At 41.7% G+C, this 25587-nt stretch overlaps 2 protein-coding genes and 1 pseudogene across 2 annotated transcripts in view; 1 reads left to right on the top strand and 2 right to left on the bottom strand.

The window, feature by feature from the left end:
* The first annotated feature begins 160 nt into the window (after positions 1-160).
* LOC106925403 (ankyrin repeat and BTB/POZ domain-containing protein 2-like) lies at positions 161-21292 on the top strand (annotated as a pseudogene).
* LOC106905441 (E3 ubiquitin-protein ligase TRIM21-like) lies at positions 11758-14817 on the bottom strand. The gene is made up of 2 exons (XM_088004514.1): positions 14621-14817; positions 11758-13673 (listed from the first exon to the last, which is right to left on the bottom strand). The coding sequence occupies exon 2, from the start codon at positions 13664-13666 to the stop codon at positions 12008-12010; it is 1659 nt and encodes a 552-aa protein (XP_087860640.1). The 5' UTR covers positions 13667-13673; positions 14621-14817; the 3' UTR covers positions 11758-12007.
* Positions 21293-21635: 343 nt separating the features above from the next.
* The window catches only part of LOC106925402 (serine/threonine-protein kinase BRSK2-like), a 94369-nt gene continuing 90417 nt past the window's right edge, over positions 21636-25587 (bottom strand). Inside the window, exon 20 of the mRNA XM_088004516.1 lies at positions 21636-24233. Coding sequence (XP_087860642.1) covers positions 24010-24233 — 224 coding nt within the window. The 3' untranslated portion in view covers positions 21636-24009. The remainder of the gene's footprint in view (positions 24234-25587) is intronic.

Below are 25587 nucleotides of genomic sequence, written 5' to 3' on the forward strand. Positions count from 1 at the left end.
TTCAGATTCTTTAGATCCACACATTACAATGAAACAAAGACATGAAAAAATGTTCTGATCAAGCAAGAACTTTTGTTTCTAATAAACATGTTTGTTGCCTCTTCATGATCAAGAGAACACAATCAATATGAAAGCATTTAAAATATGAAAATGAGGAGCGATGGACGTCCAGAGGAGTTTGTTCCAAGGTGCCAGCATCTCAACCTGAAAGAGGAAACATGAAAGCAACAATACTGAGAGCAGCTTGTGAGCAGGAGGTTGTACATTCTTACATTGAACCAGTTTTCTCATGGCCTCCCTTAAAGGATGGATGTGGAATTGCTTCAGGATGAAAGCCTTTTCCAGAGAGGTTGCTTTGAAACGGAGGAAGTATTCCCTGGATCAGCTGGACGTCGTAGTCAATATGATGATCAACAAAAAGTTGCCCTACAAATGGAGGATCTGCAGCCTGTGCATTACTGGAGAGATGCAACCAAATGGTCAACGTGTGAAAATCGTAAGTGACCCTATCTTAATGACATTATTGCATTTCTGTTTTCACTTGTTGACCATTTGGTTGCATCCTGCATTAATGATGCTTTATTTATTATCTGTGTGTGTGAACAAACATGCAGAGCTGCCTCATTTTAATTTAAAGGGGAGTAGATGTTGCTCTACTGGGGGAAAACAGAAGAAGCCATTTCTGACAGCAGCAGCATCATGTGCAGAGTTGGAATGATGCTGGTTCCTGTTCCTGCAGCGTCATTCCCGATTCTTTGAAAATCATGACATTCCTTCATGGTGATGCTACTGGAATCATGAAATAATCAAATACACTTATTATCTGCATTAGCTACGGTTGCATTTTAATGATTTAAAGACATTTAATGTGTTTAAAATTAACATTGATTGCGTTCACATTTAAGTTGTTTAATTTTGTCCATTCTGGCCACAGGGGGCGCTGTAAAGCAGCACTGATCTCAGGTGTGACGTTGAAACTTGGGTGTTATTGGTCACTTTCCCCCTTCAAACCGGGTTTAACATCCTCTGCTGTGGGTACAGTGAGCAGAAAACCCCTGAATCTCAGGACATGTCCAACTCTGTGCTGGTTTAGACCTGAGCTTAGACTCGGGTTATATAGCCGGCTATATAACCCTATAACCTGCGGCAGGTGTGGGCAGTCTCAGCCGCCCTCCAGCACCCCTCGCCGGTGTTCGTGGTGGCAGCACGCCGGCTCTCTGTACAGCAGGAACGGCAGCTCGGACACGGTGAGCACGCTGCCGGAGGACGCGGCGGACGCCCTGTCCAAGTGTCCCTGCCTGCTTGAGCCGGAGGAGTATCCGTGGATGGAGCGGGAGCTGCGGGACGTGGTGCAGAAAGTCTCCAGGGGGAACTGCTTCACCCCGGGCCGGTGGCCGTCCTCCGGCTGTCCGTCCCGCTCCGGAGGGCTCTGGCCAGGCTGTCCCGGGAGGCGCAGCGGCTGAGCGGGCTCCACCGGCGGTGTCCACCCGCCTGGAGGTGCAGAGCGCCGTGCGGCTGGTGCTCAGCTGGGCGTTGCGTGTCCTCCGCGGTCAGAGCCGTCTCTCTGCACTGTATGAACTCCGGGGACACCGCAAGTCCGCCCGCTGCGGGCTCTCCGTGGGCCGCTTCTTCCGGTGGATGGTGGAAACACGCATGTCGGTGCGCGTCCACGAGTACGCCGGAATCTGCGTCGCGGCGAGACTGGCGCTGCACCTGGCCAGGTTGACCTCTGACCGGGTTAGACCGGGTGACCCCGGAGCCGTGGACAGCGACCCGGAGCTGCGGGGACTCCTGCAACCCTACGAGCATCTGATCGCCAGCGGTGAGTTCAGCAAACCCAAAAGGCTTTTTAATGACATCTGATTTTATTCTGATATTTCCAAACAACCAGTGTTGGGTGTAACTCGTTATGTTTACTCAGTTACATTTAGTTGAGTAATTAAAAAAAAAAAAAAAAACTTTTAAATTCGTTTAAATATTAAGTGATATTTTGATCAGTTACTCTGTGCATCTCTTTTACTAGATTGTTTTTTATTTGTAATTTCTTGGATGACTACTTTTTACTTTTACTTTTGTGAAAATGTTTAAGTATTGCGACTCTTACTTGAGTATAAATTGATTCTACTCTTCCCTCCTCAGCAAACACCACAGACACCAAACATCTGCTCCACATGCTGCTTTTCAAACATATTTTTAAATTGGAAAAATTTTTCAATTGTTTAATTTTGTATTTTTAAAATGTAAAGCACTTTGAACTTCCTTGTTCCTGAAATGTGCTATGCATATTATAATACTGATTAAGTATTTCTGCATTTTATCTCATAATAATCAAGCTTCAATTCACTTTATTGGGATTTTATGAGACTGAACCAACACAAAATAGTTTTTATCACAAATTAAAATTTGAAAACTGTTGTGTATGTTTTCAGCCCCAGGTACTCGTATATCCATAAATAAGTAATTTAGTCCAAGTGTGTGATTTGATCTCAGTAAAGATCCAGATGTTCTGTGAGGAGAACAAACGGCAGATCCACCCAAACCGGACAAGGATTTTCTTTATCACCAATAAAACCACAAGTTTCACCAATAAGACGTTGAAACTTATGGCTGACAGAATGTGGGGAATTTATAGAAGTATGAATATTTTCCCAAGCCAGTCTGGGGAACATTTAATTACAAAAATATTTACTTATGTGCAGTGGTTTTTATGAGCTGATCTCTGAAAGCCAGACCTCTCGTTTTCTGCCTCAGTTAAAATTTTGCAGCTTTGTTTAGCAGCCACTATAAAAACTAACTGAAAAACTGTCTGCTGTTTTTATTTCATACATGTGCAATAAACGCATTCAGATTCCTCCTCATTCATCAGCAAACAGGTCAACAAGACCCCAAAGTACCAGAATGAGGATGATTGGGAAACGGGTCATTTGGGTAATAAGGAGGAAGTAGACGAGCCTCGCTGGAGTCAGACGCTCAGTTTGATGCTTCTTGGGTGTTTTGACTTTCAGTGCAGAAATAGAAACACATCAGTTCATATACTAATATCAGAATAAATACATTGATTTGTATTTTTTGACAAAGATCCTCTTTTGGTTTTGAATAAAAACATTTTTTAAGATCTAACTTCATTCATTTTTACCTTTTTTTTTAAATTGCTTACCTTTTTGATTTGTTCCAACTTAAAACTCCACTTGTACACAAACTGATGTGCAATTAGACCATCAATCTTTTATTACGAAGGTTTTAATGAACACAAAATGCCTAAACAGATTCCACCTGGTCTGTTTTTTAACAGTAACAAACTGAAGGAATGTGAGACGACATCATAGAACAATTTCACACAAGAACTGGCCACAAAACACAACAAACATCAAAATGAAAAGCTGTGATTCTGGTCAGCGTGTTTGACCCCGTTTGGTTCTGTAGCTGCAGCCAGACACTCCCAGCTTTCTGCCAGTTGGTAGAATAGAGCTGTTGTTTCCAGACGCTGACTGAGCCTGTCTCCATGCTGAGTTCGCCCCCCGCGTGTCTGAGGATGCCGGTTCAGGCTCAGGGCTTGTTAGGCAGCCACAGAGTGAAGGAAATGATTTAATCACTCAGCTCTGTGCATGAGGAGCTCAGTGTTGAACACAGTGGCTGAGTTTGGATGTGTTGAGGTTCTTCTACTGCAGGTACGGATCAGAAAACCCTGGCTGGCGGTTTGTTCTTCAGACGTCTGTAGTCTGACCAGCTGGTTCAGCTCATGTCTGTAAACACAGCAGGCCAACCTGGACCAACTACCAACACACTGAATCTTTACTAATTTTTCTTTTACTGAACACAAGATGTGAATTTTAAAAACAGAAGTGAGTCCAGATCAGAATTGGTTTGTGGTGATAATCAGCTTTTTCTGACAAAATCTTGAAAATGTTTGTTAGACTTGAGACTGAACTGAATCTCATGGACTCAGTTTCCATTGTGTTTAACATCAGGAGTCAGTAAATCCTCATTTCAATGAGTCAAACACTGAGCTCACAGGGTTTTCTGGGTGTTCATGTTGGAGTTCACGATGTTTGGATGATCCGCCTGATATAAACATGCAGGGTTAAAAAGTCTTTGAAGCATCTTTAAATTCAACTTTCAATCTGTGGTGGGATTCAGCTTTAATTAATATTTATTCTCATCCGTTTTATCAAAGTTTTTCCAATTCTACAAATTATTCTTTCTACTTCAGTCTGACTTAAGCAAAAATGCTTCAGACCCAGACCTGCAGCCCAGGGGCGGTTCTAGACGGGGGCCAAGAGGGGTTCTTAAGAAATTATACTAAATAAATGTCTTTTTAAAATATTCAGTGGTGGATATTTTTTAAACCTTCACAATTTTATTTTTAATGTATTATTAAAAATACATTAAAATCTGGAGACACAAGTGGCTCTTTGGCTAACAATATTAAATGATGAAATATTGCTCCGTTTTTGTTTAATTCCTTTTTAAGTGTCTCATAGAAACACTGACTACTCAGGCCCCTGTGGTAAATTTGGTCTAGAACCAGCCTCCAAAGAAAACAGTAAAGACCTTTCTAGATTTTTTCAACCAGCTGTAAGGGGCCAGACTTGTATCATCAGCACTTTTATTCAGAAGGCAATTTGCAATTCAAAATATTATACTTAGTGATTTTTTGCAATGGGCAATTTTAAGTGGCAATGCAGTAAGTAAGAGTTATAGTTATATTTATGAATAAAATTGTGTACAGCATTGGCTTTATTTATTTGTAGAGTGCAAAATTGTGTATATGTGCAAAATATTTGGATCAATAATGGGTTAGTCTGATCCTGGTCCTTAGCCTTGTTAATTACTCTTGTTGCTCTGTTTTGAAGTTTGATTAGTGACTGTTGTGTTGTTTTGTAATTAATTTCCTAAACCTCTGGAGTCACTTAAATAAGGTCAAACTAAAGAACAGTATCTGTTAGGGTCAGAATAAAAAGGAGTTTGGTACTGAAACTATGACAGACCCACTTCATGAACTGTGAACTGAAATAGTAAAAAACTGACTCATAATGTCCACTTTTCCATAGATGGACAAACATTCTTATTTAAATAAAAAAGGCCAACAGCCACATAACATTCAGATAAAAATAAGGGTAATGCAATTTCTTAGTATGATTTTCAAATAAAGTTCAGGATAATGACTTATTTTCACTAGTCATTAACCTTCTACCTTGATGATAAACTGGTTTTAGGTTTATTAACCCTCTGAATTTAGTCAAATGTTCTTCAAATGAAATATATAGTTTTGAGTAGATTTCATTTTAATTTCCGGGGGAGCAGACCACACTAGAGCCCTTTTCGCACTGCAGGGTCCGGCACGGAACGGGTTCACAGTAGGGCCCGGCACGGAACGGGTTCACAGTAGGGCCAACCGGATTTGCATTAGAACTTCCACCCGGTTCCACCTGGTTCCACCCGGCTCCTTGGAACCACAAGAGCTGTGGTTCCAATCAGGCCGGCCAAGCGGGGCTGCTTAGAATCAGCAGCTGATTGGTTTAGAGTACATGTGTCAAACTCAAGGCCCGCCGTGAATCCAGATCCCATCACAGATTAAGCAGATACATGTATCTACATTTACTCGTAGTGACAAAAAACACTGACTGAGGCCCCAATAACTTTTAATAAATTAAATTGAGCGACCACTTAAATTAGTGTCACTGTGCTCCAGAACGCCGCTCTCCTGGGCGTTCTGGACTCTGTAGAACCATTTGTCTCTGCTAATGACATCTTCAATACATTTTTTGATCCCAGGCTTAGTTTATGGACTGAACAGACAGAAACAGTTACCATTATACATTTGAACTGTTGATTTTATTTTTGAACCATTTTTAATTGTAAAGTGTTAATTTTATTTTTGAACCCTTATTTATTTTTAAGTGTTGATTTTATGTTTGAACCATTTTTTAATTGTAAAGTGTTAATTTTATTTTTGAAACCTTATTTATTTTTAAGTGTTGATTTTATGTTTGAACCATTTTTAATTTTCAAGTGTTGATTGTATTTTTGAACCCTTATTTATTTTGAAGTATTGATTTTATTTTTGAACCATTTTTTAATTGTAAAGTGTTAATTTTATTTTTGAAACCTTATTTATTTTTAAGTGTTGATTTTATGTTTGAACCATTTTTAATTGTGAAGTGTTGATTTTATTTTTGAACCCTTATTTATATTGAAGTGTTGATTGTCTGAAGGACCTTACACATGAATTGCCCCATACGGGGTTTGAACTGACGACCTCAGCATTACCAGCACTGTGCTCTAACCTGTTGAGCTAACTCACCTACCTGACAAACTGTTGAGTTTCCATGGATTTAAGAAGAACTTACATGATCTTACCACAATGGAGATTTGATAAAAGTGCTTATATTCTAATGTTTTTCAAAACAACATACATAATATTTTATTTTCCAGAGATTTTGTATTTTGAAGTGTTGATATTATTGTTGAACCATTTTTAATTTTCAAGTGTTGATTGTATTTTTGAACCCTTATTTATTTTGAAGTATTGATTTTATTTTTGAACCATTTTTTAATTGTAAAGTGTTAATTTTATTTTTGAAACCTTATTTATTTTTAAGTGTTGATTTTATGTTTGAACCATTTTTTAATCGTGAAGTGTTGATTTTATTTTTGAACACTTATTTATATTGAAGTGTTGATTGTCTGAAAGACCTTACACATGAATTGCCCCATACGGGGTTTGAACCGACGACCTCAGCATTGCCAGCACCGTGCTCTAACCTGCTGAGCTAACTCACCTACCTTACAAACTGTTGAGTTTCCATGGATTTAAGAAGAACTTACATGATCTTACCACAATGGAGATTTGATAAAAGTGCTTATATTCTAATGTTTTTCAAAACAACATACATAATATTTTATTTTCCAGAGATTTTGTATTTTGAAGCGTTGATATTATTGTTGAACCATTTTTAATTTTCAAGTGTTGATTGTATTTCAGATATTTTTTATTTTAATGTGTTAATTTTATTTTTTAACCATTTTTTTATTTGTAAGTATTGATTTGATTTTATAGCCATTTAGCCAAGTCTCTGTAGAACCATTTGTCTCTGCTAATGACATCTTCAATACATTTCTTTGATCCCAGGCTTAGTTTATGGACTGTAATGTGAAATTGGACACAAGTATAAGTCTGACAGTTTGTTCACCAAGTTACTGTGCTCTCTGAGAGGATCTGTAAGTATTTGACATTGTTCCATGCCCATCTTTGACATTAGTCTCTAACAAAATTTGGATCATCTACCAGGAACACTGCAGAGAGCATGACTTTCTGTAGTGTAGTGGTTATCACGTTGGCTTTACACGCAAAAGGTCTCTGGTTCGAAACCAGACAGAAACAGATTTTGCATGTTCTATTCATCACAGGTGTTTACTAAAGGTCAACAAGGGTCTGTGGTGTCATGGTCTGTACTCTGAATCCAGGTATCTGAGTGCAAGCCTCAGTTGAAATTTTCATGCGTTGCATCTCACATCAACTTTGGAACCTCAAACTGAAACAAAGCAAAGAAGTTCAGTTCCTGTAGTGTAGTGGTTATCATGTTTGCTTTACACGCAAAAGGTCTCTGGTTCGAAACCAGACAAAAACGGATTTTGTAGGTTATGCATCTCTTGGGATGCAGTGAGACAACAAGAGCCTTCCTCTTTTGTGATGGTTCATTTGCCAATCGACTTCAATGTCGGCTTCTTTGAAATCAAAGCTACTTTACTTCAATTACCAATTGGCAGTTCTATGGCGTAATGCACATGTCAAACATGCATTACACCATGTTTGACACATGCACCGTGCTCAAACATTTTAAAGGCTGATGATTGACTTAAAATAGATTTTGAGCATGAATTGACTACAAACTACATCTCAACCAAAGGTTTGTATTCAGAAAGGATTTTTTTAATTATTTGGTTTCAGTTGCCTCTGAGACTAAATCTTTGCGTAAAGTCTATAATGTCTGCCCATGTGACTTGTTTTTATTATTTGTTTGCTCACCTTTAAACACTGATTTAAATATTGTAATTTTTAAACTGAGCAGTAATTTTACATCCATGGAAACTCAAATGTAATATTTAAAACTTCAATACATAAAATCAGTTATTTAACAATATGAGGTGCTTAATTTGTTTTTAACATTGTATTTTTATACATTTATGCTAGGGCTGCCCAAGTCTAGTTTTCCAGAGCTACCATCTGCAACTTTAGATGCATTCCTTCTCTAACACACCTGGACCATTGACTCATTATAAGCCTCTACAGAACTGAATGAGGGAAGTCAACCTTTTGTCTGGGGTGTTTTAGCAGGGATGCCCTCCTGATCTGTACCGTCAATGTGGCCCGTTGAGGGGGGCCAATATGCTGAAGTGGCCCTCGGTGAAACTGAGTTTGACACCCCTGGAGTAAACAGAGGAAAAAATTACCTTATCATGGGACCAGCAAAATATTGAGAGGAATTCATCACAAATTAAAAATAAAAATATTAAAAGGAGCACTCTTTACAAAATACAGTAAGAACAGTTTAGTGAGAGCCAGCTGGACCCGACCAATGGCAGACTCTAAACCAGGGGTGTCAAACTCAAAGTTGATGATGTGAGATGCAAAGCATGGAAACTTCAACTGAGGTTTGCACTCAGATGTCTGGATTCAGAGTACAGACCATGACACCACAGACCCTTGTTGACCTTTAGTAAACACCTGTGATGAATAGAACATGCAAAATCTGTTTCTGTCTGGTTTTGAACCAGCGACCTTTTACATGTAAAGCCAACATGATAACCACTACACTACAGAAACTCATGCTCTTTGCAGTGTTCCTGGTAGATGATCCACATTTTGTTAGAGACTGATGTCAATGATGGGCATGGAACAATGTCAAATACTTACAGATCCTCTCAGAGAGCACAGTAACTTGGTGAACAAACTGCCAGACTTATACTTGTGTCCAATTTCACATTACAGTCCATAAACTAAGCCTGGGATCAAAAAATGTATTGAAGATGTTATTAGCAGAGACAAATGGTTCTACAGAGACTTGGCTAAATGGCTAAAAAATAAAATCAATACTTACAAATAAAAAATGGTTAAAAATAAAATTAACACATTAAAATAAAAAATATATCTGAAATACAATCAACACTTGAAAATTAAAAATGGTTCAACAATAATATCAACACTTCAAAATACAAAATCTCTGGAAAATAAAATATTATGTATGTTGTTTTGAAAAACATTGGAATATAAGCACTTTTATCAAATCTCCATTGTGGTAAGATCATGTAAGTTCTTCTTAAATCCATGGAAACTCAACAGTTTGTAAGGTAGGTGAGTTAGCTCAGCAGGTTAGAGCACCGTGCTGGTAATGCTGAGGTCGTCGGTTCAAACCCCGTATGGGGCAATTCATGTGTAAGGTCCTTCAGACAATCAAGACTTCAATATAAATAAGGGTTCAATAATAACATCAACATTTCACAATTAAAAAATGGTTCAAAAATAAAATCAACACTTTACAATTAAAAATGGTTCAAAAATAAAATCAATACTTCAAAATAAATAAGGGTTCAAAAATAAAATCAACAGTTCAAATGTATAATGGTAACTGTTTCTGTCTGTTCAGTCCATAAACTAAGCCTGGGATACAAAAAATTTATTGAAGATGTCATTAGCAGAGACAAATGGTTCTACAGAGTCCAGAACGCCCAGGAGGGCGGCGTTCTGGAGGACAGTGACACTAATTTAAGTGAAGTCGCTCAATTTAATTTATTAAAAGTTATTGGGGCCTCAGTCAGTGTTTTTTGTCATTACGAGTAAATGTAGATACATGTATCTGCTTAATCTGTGATGGGATCTGGATTCACGGCGAATATTAACTAAACAGCATAAAATGCGGCTAAATAGTCGATGTTAATATGATTGTAATTTCACGGATAAAAATAGTACATGACCGATTTTTTTATGTTGTCGGTCAAGATAAGGATAACAAAAAAAGTCTAGCGCGACCTGCCGCCCTGACACCAACTCACACATCACACATTCACAGTCTTACTTGTAAATCGATTTTTCTTTTCTTGGCCGTTTTGATGTTAGCTTGTCAACGTCTCAGTTTTATTCGCAGGGAAAATCAATAAGCAGCTTGAGGTGACTCTGCTGCTCTCTAGTGGCGAGAAGCCGTAATGTTAGCTGGTAACAATCGGAATGCATTGTGGGAGATGTAGTTTCTAGTCAATTCGTGCTCAAAACCTATTTTAAATCAATCATGGGCCTATAAAATGCTGGGGGGGCCACATAAAATGACATGGCGGGCCACATGTGGCCCGCGGGCCTTGAGTTTGACACATGTAGTTTACTCCCTGATGAACGAGTACAGAATGAACCAGATCGGTCAACGAGGAATGAGAAAGTTTTCCACCGCATGTCTGAGGAAAAGGCTTCGGCCGCTACATCGAAACCAGTGTTTAGTTTCAAACATAATGACATCAGGAACAGCTTCGATGGCGCCCTAGTTATATGGAAACACAACAGGGCTGCAGTTCGGGTGGAACCGGACCGAAGCGTGCCGGTCCAGTCCGTGCGGTTCCGACTGTGTCGCTCCACAGCTGCTTGTTTCTCATTAATGTTAGCAGATGTTGGCCGGCGTGATGTGAGCTTATCTGCTGGGTTACAGCAGAGAATCAAGAGTAGATTTGATCAAAAGCTTCTGCAATGTGTCGTTTTGTAATAGAAAGTTTTGCTAAATGAATGAAATATACTTTCAAAGAGAGAGAAATTACCCATCAGGGCATCAATTACAGAGATGTTGGAAATATTTACACCCTGTCCATCAGGTGGAGAGTATCTTTGTGTTGCTTGGTTAACATGTTGAGGCAAACCAAAGTTTTAAAGTAGATCACCTAGAATTTTTGCTCCTCTTCCTTGAATAGCATCAACATGGATGCTCAAGTTTCTCAAATACCATAACAGATAAAATCTGACTAAAGTAATTGAAAAAAAAATGACTGAGGGTTTTGTTTAAAATTGGTGCCAGAGCTCATTTATGGCCTTTTACTGCAATTCCCAATTGAGTCCAATTTGCCCACAAAAACTTAGTTTATTGAATCAACTATTGTAGCAACCCTTCCCCCTCTAGCCTTTCACTTTAAAATGTCTCACGAGTTGCTGATTCAATAGGCACAAGTGCTTCCTTGTCATCCAATTGCATTTGTTAAAAATGTTATGCTCAATGAGGAAGTCATGAACTAAAGTCCTTTTGCTCATAGTGATCTATTTAGCACAATCGGTTTAAGTGAGTTGGTGGATAAATGTTTTGATGGGGATAAATCTGAAGTTTGATTTCAGACCACTGCATTTAATTGTTCAGTTTCCTGATAGGGATGCTCCAGTCTTGTACCACTTGGGAGGCAGACTCATTTTGGAGGAAGGCATAATGTGGACTCTGCACACCCACATATGCAGAGTGGATGTGATTCTGGAGAACCAGGTGGTTCTGATTAAATACAGCATGCTTTTTGGGTACTCTGAAGTAACAGTACCTAGTAACAGTGAGCCATTTTCTCACTGAACTTCAGAAACATCGATCTAGTTGGCAAAATTTCTGATGAGCTGTTGAAGGAGGGATAAAAAGTGGGAGCTGAGGTACAGGGGGACCGGTAGCTCAGCGTCCGTTATTCAACCACCACGTTACATTTACTCTGATTAAACATTCAGACAAAAGCACCATGAAGCAGAACTTTAGAAATAAGCAGTTTTAATTTGATGTGCAGTTCAAAATGTTTGCATGCAGTTCTAAAACTGTTCAGTTAAAGAGGAACAGGAAACAATGAAATGAACCAAGTTAACATTTATAATCAGAAGCTGGAAATTTCTAGAAACAGAATCAAAAAGCTGCAGTAAATAATCCAGCTTTGACCTGAACTGTTGACTTCCTGCTGAGGTCGTTTCCAAGCTCTGCTCTCCAGCAGCTGGACTTCACCTGCAGAGTCACTCAGATTCATCAGAGGAACAATCAGCCTGGTTAACAGGACAGATGATCAGAGGAGCAGAGTTTTTACCTCCAGCATTAAGGCTAGGACTGAAGAATGGGTAGAGTTTCTCCTTGAAGCAGCAGCCAGTAAAGGAGTAGATCAGAGCTGCAGCATCTACATCATAGAAGGAGACCAGACCCTCCTCATAATCCACAAACACCCCGACCTTCTGAGGACCAGGATGGAGATGGAGGCGGACATCAGGGCCATCAAGAGCTGAATAATCATTTCCATTTCTCAACCAAATAGTCCAGAAACCGTTCTGAGGATTCAGTTTGATTGTTCCCTTCCTGCTGATGGATTCTCTGGCCACTCCTAAATCCCAGTCAGTCTTTTCTTTAACCTGAACCTCAAAGTAAAATCTGCCTGAAGAGAAACTCTGCTGTCCTAAAACACACGGACACTGATCAAATCTCTCTGGATTGTCTGGAAGTTTCTTCCTCTCATCTCCATGTTTCACCTGTTTTCCATCTTCAGACAGGATGAGGTGAGGATGAGCCGAATCAGGATCCAGAGTCACATCAACAGCAAACTGCTGGAACCTCTTCATCTCAGCCTCCATCAGTTTCTTCATCCTCTTCATCTCCTCCCGCAGCTCAGCCACAGCTCTTTCCACAGTCCCCCCATAGTATGGTGGATGAACTCTGACCTCTGTCCAGGTCTTGGTGGGTGGAGCATCTTTCAGGGAGGAGAAGCTTTGGAGGAGGTGGAGGGGATCTTCATCCTGTGAGAGCTGCTTCACCTCAGAGCTCCTCTTCTTCAGCTCAGAGATCTCCTGCTCCAGATCTCTGATGAAGTCTTCAGCCTGTTTCTCTGTAGCTTCCCGTTTGTCTTGGATCTCCTTGATGAGCTCCTTCAGGCCTCTCTCAGCAGACTCCATCAGAGCCGTGAAGACCTGAACACCTTCTGCTTTCTCTCTGTCTGCAGCATCTTTGCTGATCTTCACCGACTCTCTGATCTCCTGGATCTTCAGTCGTCTCTCCTGGATCATCTCCTGAACTTCAGCCTCCATCTTCCTCAGCTCTGCCTTCTTTCCTTCAGATTCTTCTCTCAGAGGAACAAACTCGTGGTTCTTGTGGTCAAAAACAGGACAGACCAAGCAGACGCATGTCTGGTCGGTCCTACAGAACAGCTCCAGAGGTTTATCGTGCTGCAGACACATCCTGTCCTCCAGGTTCTCCACCGGCTCCATCAGCTGATGTTTCTTCAGACGTGGAGCGGTCAGGTGAGGCTCCAGGTGAGTCTGGCAGTAGGAGGCCAGACACACCATGCAGGACTTCAGGGCCTTCAGTTTGGGTCCAGTGCAGACGTCACAGGGAACTTCTCCTGGTTTGGCAGCTTGTTGCTCTGAGCTGCTGCTCACTTCCTGCTGAGCTTCACCTCTGAACTGATCAACCATCTCTTTTAATAAAGTGTTGACTCTCAGCTGAGGCCTGGAGGCGAAATGCTCGTTGCACAGAGGACACTTGTAGGGAACATTTGCATCCCAGAGCCGAGTGATGCAGGTTTTGCAGAAGTTGTGTCCACATGGTGTGGTGACTGGATCAGTGAACACATCCTGACAGATGGAGCAAAGAAACTGATCTTTAGACCACAGGCTGCTGCCAGAAGACATTTCTGATCTGAGGACAGAGCAGAGAAAACTTCAGTTAAAACAAGTTGATCAAGGGGCAGTTTGAGAGTTTTACAGTCAGGTAGGGCCATTTTATAACACTTTATTTGGAGGTTTGTGCATAAAACTGACATGATGCCATCTTGAACATGAAGGAGTTTTCATTGTTTCCTGCTGCCTCTCCTGCTCTGGTAAAAAAATAAAAAACAATGCATGCTGGTCCTGTGCCAGTCTCTATGGTTCTAGAAAATGGACCTACAGTTCTGTCTTAGAGAAACAAATAAAAATGAAACAAAACAAATCAGTTAACCTACAAATAAACTTTGGAAATAATACAAAAAATATGAAGTAAACTAAGAAACTAAGATTAAAATTTATATTAAAAAAGGAATAGCTCCAACAAGAAGTTAATACAACGAGCTCAGCAGTTCCAGGTGTTTGCTAATTACTGCTGGCTAATTACTGCTGGCTAATTACTGCTGGCTAGTCTGAAGGAGCTGAGTGGGGCAGTCGTCAGGTTACGCTGCTCTGAACCAGGAGTTTGGACTCTTCATCTCTGAGGAGGAGCTGCGTCTGGAAGGCGGGGCTAAGGCCACCAAGGTGTTTTCCACAGATGAATGGCTGCTGCTGTCATGGTGGGTCTCAGAGAGCCAATCACAGACAGGCTGGCATTAGGTTGATTTATTTTCTAAATAAATTATAAACTTAATCAGGCCTAAACTGAGCAAAGCAGATCAGAGAAGGAAACACAGCTGGGAACTGGAATAACTGGTGAAACTGGTTGGTGGAATAACCCAGTTTGGTTAAATGGGTTTGGTTACTGGGACAAAGTAGCTGAACTGAGGAAGTGGAACCAACAGTAGAAACAAGTCTGACTAAATACATGTAGTAAAGAAACGTAGCACTAAATAAAACAAGGCAACACAGAAATGAACAGCAAAACTAAATGGAACTCACATGATTTGCTGTAATTGAAGGTTTGGATCCAAAAGCAGGGAGATGTGGCAGCAACTTAGTTTAATAATTTAGTGAATATTATGAGCAAGTACAAAGTGCAGGCAGCACAGGTGAGCAAAGAAACCAAAACTCAAACTCTGGTAGTTTGAGTTTGACAGCAAGGGTAAAGATCCGACAAGGAGCAGGAAACACAGGTGGGATTAAATACACAGGAGGTAATCAGGGAACACGAGACACAGCTGGGAGCAATCAGGGCAGACTAGATGAGACAGGAACTAAAAAGGCACAGAAAACCAAATCCTCACAGGCACAAATGAAACTAATAAGGATGGAAACCAAACCACTGATACAAGAACATGGCAGGAATAATACAAAGGGAAAAAACTAATAACCAGGTTAAAAAATGAAACTACATCAACTGGCAAAACCTGATGAGGAAGGAGTAAAAGAAACAAACAGAAAATAAAAAGACTTAAACTAAAATAAACTGAACACAACAGAAACTATACAGGAATGAGAATACCAGAATAACTTCTAATAATAGGTTTAGCAGGAAGAATTAATAAAATAAAAACTATGAACTATCATCTGAATAGATGCAGATGATAATTCACAGCTTTTGTTTTATTAATTAGCTTAGTTACCTATTAGGGTCTCTGGACAGAGTTCAGAGGTGGTATTAGTTTTAACAACCAGCAGGGGGAAGTGCTGTCTTTGTTTCTTTTTTTCCCTTTTTAACTGTTTATTTCCTGATGAATCCAGATGAAGTTTATTTGCGTAGCACGTTTCAGTAAAGAGACAGTTCAAAGTGCTTTACATGATGAAAATATGAAACAAGCAAAAAACAAAAACATTTCATGGAAAGCCACGAAACAAAAGTCTTTTTTTCACCTGTTCTTCAGGTGATAGAAGGCCGACTGTGTAACTGTCTTTATGTGGCTCTGAAGGTTCAGAGTTCATCACTGCATACTTCAGCCTGATTGCTGGTTTCCTGCTGTAATAACTGAAGCTGCGTTGACTCTAGATCTATAACAATAGATCATTCCCCTTTAGGTCCAAAGATAAAACTTCAGTTTGTTTCTGGTGAGCTGGAGAAATTGTGGCCCATCCACTCATCTATCTGTTCTGAGCCTTTGTTCTGTACATTGATGGTAACCCAAGGATTGGACCTTGGGGAACCCCTCATGTGACTTCTGTCTGCTTTGATGAAAAATTACCTATTGATACAAAAAAGTCTCTGTTCTTTAAGACTTGAGCCAGTTGGTTTAGTGGGTCGGAGCGTCCAGCTCTCCAGTTGCTCCAGTAATATATTACAATCACCGGCGTTAAACGCTGCACTGAGGTCCAATAATACCAGAACTTTGGTTCTCCTCTTGTCTACATCTATGTAGTTGTTTATCTATAAATATTGCAGGGAATGTCTCCCCTGATGTTCGCCTCCGCAGCAGGAGACGAAGCGATGATCCGGATGCTGATCGAGGCCGGAGCTCAGCTCCACCTGCAGGTGACGGCACACCGACCCGGTTTGTTCTGGGTTCATTTTCACCATTTCTGTGTCTGCTCGCGTTCTCACTAAAACCAGGAAGATGGATCTCATCACACCAGTTTTAAAGTCCCTACACCGGCTCCCTGTAGCTCAGAGAATAGACTTTAAAATACTGTTAGTTTATAAATCACTGAACGGTTTAGCACCACAATACATTAAAGATCTGTTATTGCTGTACCAACCTTCCAGACCCCTCTGGTTCTGGTTCTGGTCTGCATCCCGAACCAGAACCAAATGAGGAGAAGCAGCATTCAGCTTCTATGCAACACAAATCTGGAACAAACTTCCAGAAAACTGTAAAACAGCTGAAACACTGAGTGCCTTTACATCTCGACTAAAAACCCACCTGGTTAGAGTTGGATTTGAAACGTGATCAATTACGAATTTAATGACGGCATTGACTTAATGTAATGTTTTGATTGTTGAGCCTATGTTGCATGACTTTGTGTTTTTGTGTTTGTTATGATGTAAAGCACTTTGAAATGTCTTGCTGCTGAAATGTGCTGTACAAATAAAATGTGATTTGATTTAAACATGATTTCATCATTTCCAGGTTCCCAGCTGCTCTGTTCATCCCGGCAGCAGACACCAGGTGGCGCTGACGTTTGCTGTGCTGCATGGTCACCTCTGTGTGGTTCAGGTGAATTTTTTGCTTCTGTAGAGGACCGCCTCTAACTCAGGCTGATCCACCCTTTCCATCAGGGGTCTCAAACTCAGTTTACCCGGGGGCCGCTGGAGGCAGAGCCTGGGTGAGGATGGCCCGCATAAAGGATTCCACAAAAAACATTTTAAAAATATCCTCAAATTTCATCAACATTTAATTATTTCTCCAATACATGAACTGCGGGTGTGACAAAGTTTAGTTTATTCCACTTGGCGTCGCTCTTGTTCTACGTTTCATAGAAATCTTTAGCCGCGTGACGTCATTACCGCTTCTACTTGTCACACAGCGCCGCGGATGACGAGCAGCAGATGACGTCTCCTTTCTCTGCGTTTGATCCTGGCATTTGTTAATGGTAGAAAGTACCGGAATGGCGACTGCAGGGAAGGGAAACTGGTACCGGACCGGTCCATAACCCGCTGTTGTTACAGGCGTAGTGTGCATGAAGTCAGTGTAGCTTAGCCAGGCACCGAATGTCAGCCATGACAGGAACGGCGGGCCGGACTTCCTCCAGAGGCCCCTCACCCTGTTACTGTCTTATCACGGTGGGGCCACCAGACACCGTCCTGCGGAGAATGAGACTCTGATTTAAAGGATTCCTCTGTATGACGGTGTTTAACAGCTTGGTTTTGTTGATCACTTTAAGTGAATTTGCCAGGATGACGCAGTTTGATGGTGTTAGTCTCTGTTTGTCTCTGGCAGCTGCTGCTGGAGGCCGGTCAGATGTTGAAGGTGGCGCCTCCTGCTGGCCGGACAGCAGAGCTGCAGCTCGCATCAGGTCTCTTCCTGCTGCAGAGCCACTCTGTCTGTTTCTTCCTGTTTCTCTGTTTTCCTCCAGTTTCCAGGAGTTAAGTAGTGTTTTCTCCTCCTAAGGAACTATGAGATGGTCAGCTTGCTGCTGACACACGGAGCTGACCCTCTGCTCAATCTGCACCCCAGGACCTCGCTGACGCCCCCTCTGTTTGAGGACAGGAACTGCTTCAGCTGCGCTGCGGCTCATGGACAGGTTCCTGCTGGAGCGCTCTGAAACGACGTAAAGTTGCACGTCGGGCTGCTAGCGCGTAGCAGCAAGTGACAGCTGCCACAAATAATGACCCGGGCGGAAAACGGTGCGCTAAACAATAAAACATGACTAACGAGGCTTAGAGCAGATACATTTTCCTCAGGAATTTTAATAACCTAGGTATTTGAATCATTTGAGGAATCGTTACAGCCCTGAAATGTTTCTTCTCCAGCTCAAAGGGAAACCCGTCCAGCCCTTCCTGGTTATAAACGTGAGGCGGTTTCTAACAGTGAGGAACGTTTTGCTCTAACCAGGTGTCCGCTGGACGCTGCACACCTGGCTGGAGTCGCTCCCGGCAGCAGGTCAGAGGTCACGGTCCGCCTCCTCAGCGACGTCCCCTCCATCCGGCCGACAGCCCAGAGCTGCCCTCCTCAGTGGTTCCCTTCCTGTTCAGGAGGCTGCAGGGCAGCAGGATAATCCAGCAGACAGTGGCGCAACTGCACATTATTCAGGTGGATGCGAAAACATACATCGGCGCCCCCCCCCCACCCCCGAGGCGACGCTACGCGGAGTGTAAAACTCGCTACATTGACCTCGTTGTGTGCGAGAGGTGAAGGAGCGTGAGGCGCGCTGAACTGTATGGGAAAACATAATCGGCGCGTCGCCCCCTCCAGACGGGGTTTTGGCGCCCCCTCTGGTGCTGCGCCCCTATGCGTTGCATGCGCTGTATACCCACTTTTTGCGCCTCTGCCAGCAGATCGGATTAAGATGAGGAAGGTTCAGCTACAGCTGGGACATTAATCCATCAGATTTTTGGTTTTTGAAGACAGAAGTTCTGGAAAATCAGAATTTTTTTTCACCAATACTTTCTTTGGGTTTCAATAGTTCAGAGTGAAGTCAGCACACGAGGCGGCCATCTTGTTTTACAGCTTCAGGTCAACTGCAACAGGGCCAGGCTATGGTTTTCTTTGTTTTTGTTCTTTTACTTTTGAGAATAAAACCGTAATATTCATATAATGAAGTCATTTTATGAGATCTCAGAAAAATAAAAAATTAAAATGATGAATGTTCCACATCTTGTGAAGTTATTCTTTATTATCAGTGCTATAAATAATGAAATATTTCGTCTTTTAACACATCAGCATCAAATGACCTCCAGCAGCAGGAGGATTTTAAACGACTGAGCCGGACAGGTCAGATTTTAAAACCTGTAAAATTGTCTTTTTTCTGCTATTATTAAACAACAGTTATTGTAGAATGGCCTAATATTCTGTTGAACAATTCACAGAAAGACTGATTGAAATAAAAGCCACATTTTTATTATTTTTATTTAACAAAGGAAGAAAAAAAGAGATTTTATTTTAAACCAAACAACCCAGCTCCTTCCAGCTCGTTTGAAGATGAATAGATTGTTCCTGCAGATCAGATCAACTGAATTTTATTGAACTATTTAGTTTCATTTCACTTCTTTGATGTTAAATCTAAACTGATCTAAAATCATTTCTGCAGTTTGTTAAATCTAAAATCTTTCTGTTTCCTCGTTTCTCTGCAGGACTCCGTGGCGACGCAGCGGCTGCTTTCTCACTGCTACGGCGATTCTCCGGTTCCCGGTGTTGGACCTCGATCTGTCCACGCAGCTCGGTATCCGCCCTCCTTCACTGTTGCCATGGATACAGATGTTTACCCTCTGATCCGACGCGTTACTGTCCGCCTGCTCCGTCTCCATCAGACGCCCGCTTCCTGAACAGCGAGGAAATCTCTGACGTGGTTCATGGTGGAAGGACGACCGTTCTTCGCCCACCAGGTTCTGCTCATGTCCACCTCTGGAAGGTCCGTCCGCCTTCTGGTTCTGGATCACAAACACGACGTATTCTGACCCGGTTTTAGGAAACGTATCGCTGCTTTTGGTCCCGTCAGGTTCTGGCAGATCCTTGGTGATTCTTCAGATGACGTCATCCACATCAGTCACATGACCCTCAGCACCTTCCAGGTAGGAACGGGCCTCTGGTCTCTGGGAACCGGGTCGGGACCGGGTTTGTCTGGTGCTGATGGAGGCGGTTTGTTCCTGTGTTCATACAGACGATGATGAGATCTTTGCACTGCGGAGGAACTGAAGGGCTGCAGGAGGTTGGTGGGGTTTTCTACTGGATTTAACCTGGAAACATTTTTAGGTTCTGATTCTAAAGGTTCTGATTTTATAGGTTCTGATTCTATAGGTTCTGATTCTAAAGGTTCTGATTTTATAGGTTCTGATTCTAAAGGTTCTGATTTTATAGGTTCTGATTCTAAAGGTTCTGATTCTAAAGGTTCTGATTTTATAGGTTCTGATTCTAAAGGTTCTGATTCTAAAGGTTCTGATTCTAAAGGTTCTGATTTTAAAGGTTCTGATTCTAAAGGTTCTGATTCTAAAGGGCTGCGTTCACAGCAGACTGTTTCTGCATGGTTGTTCATATCACTAGTTAAATGTAATGAATCGTGTGTGTGAGCGGTTTACGGTCCGCGTGTGCAGAAGCCGCCACAGACTTTGTTTATAAAGATGGCCGCCGTCTCTGGATGGACTTTACAGTTGAGAGCCGACAGCAGGCCATCAGATGAAGGAAGCTGATAAACATAAAGTCCAGCTAACAGAAAGTCTCAGTGTTTTCTCGTCTTTGCTATTTTGAAAAGGAGTTGGAAGAATGAAAGCTCTGCCATCACGTCTGAATGAACCTGAATATTTTCCAGATGAACTCTGACTCATCTGGATTTGGCTGATTTTAAACGTTTTGTGCTGCAGATGCTGCAGACCGCTGGCCTCCAGCTCGGCCGCTGCAGCGATGCTGCGATGCGACGCGGTCCAACACTCTGACTGCAGACAGCGCTGTGAGCGTCTACCGGGTCGCCAAGGTACCGAAACACGAGTTCAACCCTCCAGAACCGGAGCAGAATGTTCTGAAGCTGACTGGATGAGGCGTTTTTATTTCTGGACCTCTGAGTGAAACGTGTCGTTCTCTCTGAACCCGTTCCTATGGATCCGGTTCTGGTTTTCCCTGCGTCTCTGCAGCGGCTGAGCTCTGCCGGTTCTGTGAGGGATTCTTCCTGCAGAATCTGGACCGGCTGCCGGACAGAGAGGACTTCCACTGCCTGTTGCTAGGGAGCGCCGTCTGGGTCGGGATGGGACCAGAACCCGGACCTCCTGCCGGTTCTGAGGAGCCTGGCGGAGGCGCTAATCCACAGACTGTCTGACCTGCACGCTGCATGTCGAGGGTAGAAGTTCTGACCGATCGTTTCTGGTTGGTACCACAAACAAACTTCTGGTTCTACGTTTCACTTCTGCATTCAGGCTGAGCAGGTTCTGATCCGTAAAATATTTACAACAAAAACAGAAACCCAGTTAAACCTCCAGCCGTCCTCTGAGGTACTTTCTTTTAAAACTGTTTCCTTCCACTAAACATTTTAATTCACACCTTTATTTTAATAGAAGCTGACGAATTAAAACCTGCAGCTGATAATTTGCACCAGTTTGAATTTATTGCTTTGTTTAAATTCAAGGCAATAAACTTTCACTTTAAAGTTAATTATCTTTTAACTTTAAATAATCTGAATTATCATCTTTCATAAAAGACGACCCAGCTGGTTATTAGGTTTACTTTTACACAAAGCACAGATTAATCAAACTACATATTATTAACACTTTAAATGTTCAGATTAATCAGATCCGTTAACGTTGATAATCCCAGTTATTAGAAATAATTTCCCATCGTGCCGTTTTCAGTTAAAACTTAATATTTCTGAATAAATAAACCTCATGAAGTGTGAAACCTGCCAAAGTCAACAGATTTATTCCTTTAGCACTGAATTTGTTCACAGTAACATCACAAGGGAATACGCTGCCAGTGGTTCTCCTGCTCCGAGTCCGTTCAGTGTGCTCTGGATTCCCGCAGTAGAAAAAGCGAAGATGGGAGGTATTGCTTTAGGTTTCCTCTGAACCGAGTCCGTCTCCGAGAAACATGAGAGGTTAGGATGCTTTGCATGTTTACTGTGTGCTTACAGTAATCAAACGTAAAGGGAGGAAGGAGGCGGCTGGCAAAAGAACAAATTAATATAAAAAATAACAAACCTGAAGGTAAAATGAATGAAAAAGCTCAGATTAAAAAAATGCATAAAAACCTAGACAGAAAAAGAGAACGGGTGAACATTTCAACAGCGACATGCAAAGAAAAGACGAATGCTGAACATGCAAACAACCGTACGAGGTCAAAGGTCAAAGCTAAGAACAGGAATCCCCCTGGTTTTTTAAATAAGCTCGTCAGGAAAACGGCTTATTTACACGATGGATGTTTGAGTCTTCATTGGCCCAACAGAGGGGGTTTCCTCCCAAAGAGGCTAAATCTACATTCTTAAATACAACAAATCAGTTTCAAACATATATTACAAAGTTTCTCTCCTCAAAAAAACAAAAACCAAAAAGGGAAAAGAAAATAAATTAAACATGAGAAAAATATCTTTAAATAATCAATTTCAGGAACATTCTCTACATCTTTGATATAAATAACTGATAAATAGCGCATGAAAAATGCATTCAAATAGAAAAATATTCAGAGCAGTTCAGTATCGTCTGAAACCTGCAGATAATACAAAAAATAACCTGAATAACAAAATGTAAAAAAATCACTTTAATGTAACTGAAGTGCTGTCGAAAGTGCAACATAACAGAAAGATGAGTTACCAACAACGTGGTCACACCAGAACCGGTCAAAACCAAAATAAATTAAATACTGAAAAAATAATTAAACTGTATGAAGACGTCTTAGGGCTGTAATCTGCTAAACCAACAGCAGAGGGCGCCAGCTGCAAAAAATAATCTACTTCAAACAGAAAACATGAGAACAATATTCCACCTGGTGCATTTATGTATGTAGTGTCAAACAGCCAATAAGGGCCCAGAAGGTGGCGCTAGCATCAAGGATGTGTTCACTGCAGCTTAATGTGTCTCTAAAGGTAAGCCTTAGTTCTAGGCTCAAGTTTAATAAAGTCTATGCCAGATAAATCGAGTTTTTAAAAAATCTTTGACATTTTCATTTCACTTCTATTATCAGTAAAATCATTGTTTGTAAATAAAGAACAAGAAAAGTTTTTCAAATTTATGCTGCAGTAACTATCAGCCATAAACAAACGACAGGCTGTCCTTAGCATGTGACTGAGCGGCGACGGCTATGCTAACGATAGCTATGCTAACGATAGCTATGCTAATGATAGCTATGCTAACGACAGCCACTTGAAGTACTGAAGATGAGCTAAAGTGGGTAAATGTTAACTTTGCATCCAACAAATTGTTCATTTTAAGTTTCTGCATCTCATCAGACTTAGAGAAGTTAAACTGTAGAAATAAATGAGGATTAGGAGAAAGATCACACAGAAATGAATGTCAGAGTTAGCTAACGGATCAATCCCTTTCTGGTGTGACCACACCTGAACTTAAATACAAATCAACTGAAAACCTAATGTCACAACACAGATCATCAACTGGCCTGTACAACAGAAGAGATCATTCATCTTTAGAACATCACAGAACCTCCTGTACTGTCCTGGTTCCCCAGAATCAGTCACAAAAACTCAACGTTAAAAAGAAAGCAGAGTCTGTCCCTCCGTCCGCCACCGATTCAAGTCAGAAAATCCCATAAAGGAGTCTGTTTTGTAGTTTTTTGTATGTACATGTGGGGAAAACTGGAAGAAAAAGGATGAAGAGGAGGACAAACGTCACTGTCTTAAGGCCTTTTTTCCTTTTTAAACTCTTCTGAGATGGTCTGCGTTTGGTAATGTTGGGCGAATCAAAAAGGGATGCTCCGCCTTTCCCTCAGCGTCGGGCTCGGTTCGGCGGCGGCGGCGGGCTGCAGCTGAGGAGCCGTCGAGGTTAATAGCTATTATGGATGATCCCTGGTGGCAGAGACAAGTCAAGCCATCACACATGTGAGGAGGACACAGAGGGACACAAGGAGGGACAGCAAAGCTACATTTGCTACTAGTTCTTAAAATACTGATCGACTTTTAAACTGAGCCATTCCCATTATACAGTACAAAATTTATAGGCAAAAAGTAGAGTTTTTTTTAACTTGGAGCTAAAGGGCAAAGTTAGCAGCTCTCTGCTTCTTAATGACCTGATTCCTGCTTCTCATCTAGTCATGCACAGCTACTGCTCCTTAAGGGTGCTCCTGTGTCCTGCTGCTGGCGGCCATCTTTGTTTTGTCTTTGCCTGGGGGGCATTTAGAGTCATTGGGCGGGGTCTGGCTGGGCCTGCTGCCGGGGGCATGCTTGGTGGGGGAGCTAGTCGAGGTAGGGGCGCCTGGGGAGTGCGACGCCTGGATGTTCTTCTCGTCTGAAAAAAGCTGTTTAATTACGTCAAAGAAGTTACTCAACGGGCTGCCTACACAGACGGGAAGAAAAGAAAAGAAAAACAAAAAGAGAGAGAGAACAAACAACAGATGAGCAATGGGGTCAACATGAGGAGAAGAAGAGGAGGTGATGAGATGAGGAGTGGAGCAGGAGAAAAGGAGACCGACACCTCGGCCGGGAAACGGTTTACAGTGGAGCCGATTTAAACCGTCACATGTATGCAAGTAATCTGATTACTCAGCAGATACCAGAGGTATGTCATGACACATCAGGCGGTTGCTGAAGCATCCTACAGTTAGTGAAGGTCTCCAGTCACAGTGGCTCTCTCTGGAGGTTGATGGTGTTCCTTTCAGGTTAGCATGAGACCCAGGTGGTACTTCGATCTCTAACGATGTTTTCCCTTCTGATTGTCCTGTGGTTTTACTGGGAACCCAGGTTGGATCATCTGCTCATCTCCAGCTGCTGTGGTTCTCTTTCCCTCAGCTCTGAGTCAAACCAACCTGTTCCCCTCCTGGCCTGTGGGGGCGCTACACTAAGAACCACTGAAGGAAACAACTCTAAAACCTCTGATGAACACACTGAGCACAACTTCCTTCTTCACCAAATGGAAACAAAAATGAAGTGGTGTCAGATTTCGTCCGACTGCGCGTTCCCTCCTGCCCAAATGCATCAAACTTTCCAGACAAACGAGTTTTTAAAGCGGACTGAACAGAGCTGGTGTGGATGCTGGAACTAAACGTGGCTAAAAGTCAACTGGAAGAAACCCAAAGAGCTGATTTTTTTTCTAGTCAGTGAATGCACCATACACAGGCTGTGCTAACTGTAACACTCTTCAGTGTGGAAGTTGTTACCACAGGAGGAAAAGTCAAAGTTGGCTACATTCAGTCTCAGTGAGATGAAGTCAGAGGAAGATGCTTGAATCTGGTGTTTGAAGCAGCAACACCAAATCATGTTGCTTTACCTGAAATCTGATTGGTGGATCTGAATCTGATGACCTTCACTCACTGACTGTTGGATGCTTCGGTGACCGCCTGTGATATAAATACTGACCTCTGGTGCCAGTTTCAGTTTGCCCTTATGAAGCAAATCCTTTGCATCCCCATCACTGGTTTACATTTGGACAAAATGATAATCGGCTTTAGTTCTTATGGTTCTGTCGTAGTTTATTCAGATTTAACTTCAGTCTCAGTTTCTCCTGCGTGATGAAGGCCCAAAAAAGCACTGGAAGACATTTCATCGTGTTGGTCAGAACCAGAGATTCTGCAAAGGAGCTCCTACTTAATCTATCATATAACCAACTTTATGTCTTAAAATGTGCTTTTAAATTAAAACAGATACAGCCTTTTTCTGAAGGTAGATGAAACTAAAATCAATTAGACGGACAT

This window comes from Poecilia mexicana, unplaced genomic scaffold (genome assembly GCF_051168715.1).
Source record: "Poecilia mexicana isolate PSO_F unplaced genomic scaffold, ASM5116871v1 scaffold_3, whole genome shotgun sequence".
In the NCBI taxonomy this organism is placed as follows: domain Eukaryota; kingdom Metazoa; phylum Chordata; class Actinopteri; order Cyprinodontiformes; family Poeciliidae; genus Poecilia; species Poecilia mexicana.

Bases quoted from the DNA above. Each gene is read 5' to 3' on its own strand.
- LOC106905441 (XM_088004514.1), bottom strand. From the start codon at position 13,666: ATGTCTTCTGGCAGCAGCCTGTGGTCTAAAGATCAGTTTCTTTGCTCC.